The sequence below is a fragment of the Chelonoidis abingdonii genome, chromosome 1 (genome assembly GCF_003597395.2).
Source record: "Chelonoidis abingdonii isolate Lonesome George chromosome 1, CheloAbing_2.0, whole genome shotgun sequence".
NCBI lineage: Eukaryota > Metazoa > Chordata > Testudines > Testudinidae > Chelonoidis > Chelonoidis abingdonii.
The window spans coordinates 293,719,928-293,726,033 of NC_133769.1; the positions used below are offsets into that span (position 1 = coordinate 293,719,928).

Sequence of the window (6,106 nt, forward strand, 5' to 3'; positions counted from 1 at the left end):
GTGCTTAAACCTTTTATAAACCTACTGTCTGACCTTCAAAATATGTATCACACAAGCAGTATTCTTCTCCTGTATGTATCCAGTGACTAGGACCCTACCAAATTCATGGTCCATTTTCATTGATTTCACAGTCATAGGATTTTAAAAATTGTAAATTCCATGATTTCAGCTATTTAAATCTGAAATTTCACAGTGTTGTAATTGTCCTGACCCAAAAAAGGAGTTGGGGGTGGTCACAAGGTTATTGTAATGGGAGTTTGTGGTGCTGCTACTCTTACTTCTATGCTGCTGCAGGTGGTGGTGCTGCCTTCAGAGCTGGGCGCCTGGCCAAACTCTTTCTGGCTGCCCAGCTCGGAAGACAGCGCAGAAGTAAGCGTGGCAATACCATCACACTCCCTTCCCCCTCTGAAATAACCTTGCAACCCCCCTGCAACTCCCTTTTGGGTCAGGACTCCCAATTTGAGATACTCCAGTTTCCCCAGTGAAATCTGTATAGTATAGGGTAAAAGCACACAAAAGACCAGATTCATGGGAGGAGACCAGAGTTCACGGTCTGGGATGCATTTTTCATAGCCATAAATTTGGTAGGGCCCTACCAATGACCTATGTAATAAAGACGAGGTAGAATAAAACAAGCTTCCTCCACCCTTTGTGCAGACTCAAGGATGAAAAATAGTTCCTATCATATGTCATGGAAATAGTTTTTTGATATAACTTTCTGGATATTTACATTTTTGGACAAACTAATGTTTTTACATCTGTTCATATTTTTGAAGTATATTAAAATTTATTCTCTCCCTGGGAAACACTTTTATTAATTTTAACTAAGGGCATAATTTCAGGTGTGCAATATGCAGTATATGGGTTGTTATTCTTTGTCCCAAAGAGACAGTAACAAAGCAATAAGGAACTTGAACATGATTCTATTACTAATTAGGAGAAACTGACAAAGAAATTGAGACCCACATGAAGCAGAAATAAGGCGAACTGGCTTTGCCTCAAATGGGTGTGTGGAAAATGCAGGAAGAGCTGCAAAGGGTGGGTGAACAAAGTCAGCAGCCTGCTGCAGCTCAACACTTTGGCAAAGCAAGTAGTAGTTGTTTGATGCTCAATACCTAAATATGTAATCATAGTGGAGCTTCATCTTAAAATATAATCTGAGTCACATGTTCAATGGACAGTCATCTCAAATAAAGGATGCCACTATGCTTCATGTGAAATATTTGTGTCATATAAAAAAATCTATAATATACACAGCAGTTCCTGATTTACATAACAATTTATGACCATGTTGACATTAGAGAAAACTGCAATGGTGTAACTGCATGGTGCACTCCCCTACTCCATATGTGCTGCGTTGATGTAAAGTGGGGTTTTAATTTGGGTCTAATTTAATATGGTAAATCATTGGAATAAACACTGCTTTATATTGGTGCAGAACATCTACATCAGGGGTTTGCACGTTTCTCTAATGTAAACAAGGTCTATGCTATCAAGATATTTGATGATTTCTTAATGAAGCTGATTTTCAGTTCTTGTTTATTTATAGATTCGTGGAGTTTAAGGCTAGACGGGACTGTAACATAATCTAGTCTCATTTGCTGTATAAATTTCACCCATTTACCCCGTATTGAACCCAGTAACTTGTGTTTGACAACTATATCTTCCAGAAAGGAATCTAGTCCTTACTTGAAGGGCGCAAGTAATGAAGAATCCACCACTTCTCTTGATAGATAGTTCTAATGGTTAGTCACTGTTAAAAATTTGTGACATTTCCAATTTTAATTTGTCTGGTTTCAGCTTCCAGCCATTGTTTCTTGTCATACGTTTCTCCACAAGATTAAAAAGTCCTTTAGTACCCAGTATTCTCTCATTCTGTCAGTCTTCATACTATCCGTAAATTTTATCAGTAGCAATTTTATATTTACTTCCAAATCATTGATAAAAATGTTGAATAGCACGAGGCCTAGTACTGATCCCTCCAGAACTCCACTAGACACATCTCCCCACCACTTGATGATTCCCCATTGACGATTTTTTTTTGAGATTTGTCAGCCAGATATTTTTATTGAATTTTTATGTGAAACAAAGGGCATGAGCAGAGACTAGTTTAAGAGCCCCATGCAATCAGGGTTAATAAGAAACTTTTTTTTTTTTTTTTTTTGCCATCTGATGCTGTTTTCTTAGTATGTTTCTTAAGCTTCTAGAAGCCAGAACAGTTACAAGAATGTAGCATGAAACACAGGATCCAAGAAAAACTATATGAAAAAGCTGAAATTCACATTAATGAGCATTGTGAATAAGATGTCCTTTATTAGCTAAAATTATTAACACACACAGAGTATGTTTGTATTCACTATTTTGAATTAGAACATACTGATGGTAAAATCATCACATCAAGTACTGCCACATATTTTTTCATTAGCTGTTTAATGGTAATGTTACAATGTATAAACATATTATAGGTATAAAATTAAACAAACCAGTTGTTTATTTGTGTGGTACTAAGAACATGATTATGAATACAATTTCTTTCTTCACAGAATAAACTCCCAAACAGATAATTTATATTGAAAATCCCTGGAACAATATCATGGTGCTTTTTTCTGCTTCAGCTTCCTGTACCAATCAGGTGCCTCTCTATTCGTCTGTGAAAGAGAAGAATGCTTTGGTTATGAGACAGTTGAAAGGCAGGACAAATATGCAATCCACACAACTCTGCCTTCCTCTCTCTCTGCCATTCATAATGGCAACTGATTGCTCTGCTTAAACTAAAATCAATTAAAATGTGAAAGGTTTACATTACACAAAAATACATTAAAGCTCTCTTGTGTCTAAGATAATAAAATAAACCAAACATCATATTATTAACCAAATTATGATTCAAAATGTTTACCAAGGTTAAAACGATCCATGAACTGCTTAGCTAAAGGACTATCATTGTAAATTATGTTAGGTATATTTCTGTTAAAAAAGGAGGTGGGAACCTAGGACAAAGAAGTGTGCTACAATATGCCAACATTTTAAGCATTATACAAAAAGCTACATGTAAGAACACGGGTTCTCCATAACTTAATTGTGGGACACTGCCTCTGGATCACCCTTCCTTACATTCACAGTCTTGTAGGCTACTTGTCACACATTCACGACTGCATAAAATTCCTGTAGCAATTACAGCAACCTTTCACATGAAAAAGTAATAGTAAGTAAGTGGGGGAAGGAAGCCAATGAGTCATCTTCACACCCCGTCTAGACTACGCGCGATTGCTCAGGGATTGATATATCGCGTCTGATCTGGACGGGATATATCGATCCCAGAGCGCGCTTAGATCGATTCTGGAACTCCACCAAAACAAACGGAGTTCCGGAATCAACATGGCTAGCCGCGCACATCGATCCCGCGCAGCGAAGACGGGTAAGTAAATCGATTTTAGATATTCGATTTCAGCTATGCTATTCTCGTAGCTGAAATTGCGTATCTAAAATCGATTTTCGCGCGTAGTGTAGACGTGGCCTCAGACTCAATGGAATTGGCAAGGAATTCACTCCTAAAAACAAAGTTCTAGGAGAGCCATGAGAAGTACAGACCTTTCACAGGATGGAAACGTCCTGCTCACTGCCTCCCAATTCCCCATGCTCCATGACAGTACTTTTTGAACAAGTAATAAGTGTAATTATTACTGTTAAAATCCTGTATTGAAATCAAATCAAGTTTAATGGCCTCAAAAAGATATAAATACATGTGCTTTGTTTCTTACATAGTGCATTTATTATTCCAGACATTCAAATGAATTGTGTGTCATTAGTGAATCATTAATCATTCCATCCAAAGAAATGGTGAATAAGGCATTATTTTCATTCTAACCTTTACATTATTTGACTATTAAGTCTGGATCACAAATTTAATCAAACATGAATTGTTCAACAGCAAACACACACCAAACTTGAGAGGAAAAAAAGCCCAATTATTACAGCTGTCACTTGATTTAGGAAATCTCCCCAAACATATATTTTCTAAATTTGTCCCATACTTGTCAGAAAAATCACAGGGTACTTAGTAGTTCGAGCACTGCACTGCGAAGTAAGACTCTTGAGTTATATTGCCAGCTTCCTCAAGGAAATGGAGCAACATTTGTACAAAACACTTAACTTCTGTGCCTAAGGATTGATGTTAGGCTTTGTGTATGTGACGTGCTTTCAGCACCTTGGGTGAAAGGCACTACAGAAATGCAAGTATTTATTATTTACTATGACATCTACTATGCTTGGCTGTTGTATCGTTTTTCCATTTGTTCTGTTAGTAACTACAAATGAAACTTGAAGCTACAGTTCATTTTCCTTCGCTTTCCTTTCTGATTCTTACTATCAAATGAGATTGTAAATCTTTGTGAAAGCCACCAAAAGATGTTAAAGTAGGCGGCAGTCACTTTTGTGCTTGGGAGTCTAGGCTATCTTCAACAGGGATGCCTGAATCCCTCTCAGAGATACAACCAAGAGACTGCCTAAGTCTGGCCTGGTCTACACTACGCTGTTAAACTGATTTTAACAGCAGCGTTAAATCGAATATAGACAGCATGCACCCGATTAAACGTCCACCACTTACATCCTGCCTCCTATTTATATCGATTTAAAGGCTCTTTAAATCGGATTTCTATTGTACTCCTAACAAAACGAGAGCTGAGTAACGCTAAAATCGATATTACTTCTCGATATTACTTATCGGATTAGGATTAGTGGGACGCAAATCGACGTTATTGGCCTCATTATTTTACAGTAACTACCCACAGTGCACGGCTCCAGAAATCAATGCTAGCCTCGGACCATGGATGCACACCACCGAACTGATATGCCTAGTGTGGACGCGCACAATCGACTTTATAATATCTGTTTTATAAAATCGGTTTAAGCTAATTCGAATTTATCCTGTAGTGTAGACGTAGCCTCTGTCTCTGAAGCAGAAGCTTGCACTGAGTAACTCCGGGTACTATGACTCACTGCCTGCTGCCCTAATTAAGACAGACCCAGCACCCTTCTAGGCCCACCTCACTGGTCACCTTAAAATAATCTATAATCCATTTACAAGCTAAATTCTTTTGTGCAAGGGTGTACTCACAATATAACACCCTTGGTGGGGATGGTACTAAGCTCTTTCTTACTGGACGAGGTATCAACTTCACCTTAAGCGGCAAGTACAAAGTCAGTAACATACTGGAAACACCTGTGCAGCAAAACCAAAAACAAACTACACCACAGTGGCAAGTCACCTCACGGGTCTCAAAATAGCAGCGCTGGCATTGCCACTCATGCTGGAGCCTGAGCTCTGAGACTCATCCCCCTCAGCAGGTCTCAGAGCCCAGGCTCCAGCCTGAGCAGGAGCATCTACCCTGCTATTGGAAGACCCATAGCATAAGCCTGAGTCAATTGACTCAGGCTCTCAGACTTGTTGATGTAGGCTTCTTTTCTGCAGTGATGGATTAGCCACTCAGTGATGGATTAGCCACTCAGCCAAAGGGGCCCTGGCCAATTGGGGTGCCCCCACGCTCTGACTGGCAGGAACACCGGGTGGAGCGAGGCAAACCCCCGTGCCCCATCCCATTCCCTGGCAGGAGCGCTGGGTGCGTGTGTGTGTACTGCACGCAGCAGGGGTAGGGATGGACCCCCACTTGCTCTGGTCCAGAGCCTCACAAAACCCTAATCCGCCTCTGATTGACACATCCCTGCTGAAGTTATTGACTCCAATCAGCCATGAACCAAAGCCTCCAGAAACATCTCTGCATGGAAACATAAAAGAAAATTGGAAACTCATGTTCATAACAGGGTCAGCCATCCTGCTCCTCCATGGTTCTTGTTTTTGAGGGAGGTATTCTACTTTCTACATATATACACACATATCCATACACATGATATATATGATTTTATATACATGCGCAAGCACCCTTTTTACACACACACACACATGAAAAAATTCCCCTCTCACCGCTATGGGTGGTATGTGTCTTCCTCAACCTCGGGTCCTCTACCAGAGGCCTGGGAGTTTGAGGGTTCTGCGCAGTATCTTAGCTGTTCCTAGCACTGCACTCTTCTGGACAGAGAGCTCTGATGTTGT

General features: G+C 39.8%; 1 protein-coding gene across 3 annotated transcripts in view; it reads right to left on the minus strand.

Annotated features, from left to right (window-relative positions):
- Positions 1–2,293: 2,293 nt before the first annotated feature.
- PIBF1 (progesterone immunomodulatory binding factor 1) overlaps positions 2,294–6,106 on the minus strand; it is a 198,878-nt gene continuing 195,065 nt past the window's right edge. For all 3 annotated transcript variants that reach the window (XM_075061550.1, XM_075061551.1, XM_075061552.1), the window contains one exon: positions 2,294–2,648. In XM_075061550.1, coding sequence (XP_074917651.1) covers positions 2,592–2,648 — 57 coding nt within the window. In that variant the 3' untranslated portion in view covers positions 2,294–2,591. The remainder of the gene's footprint in view (positions 2,649–6,106) is intronic.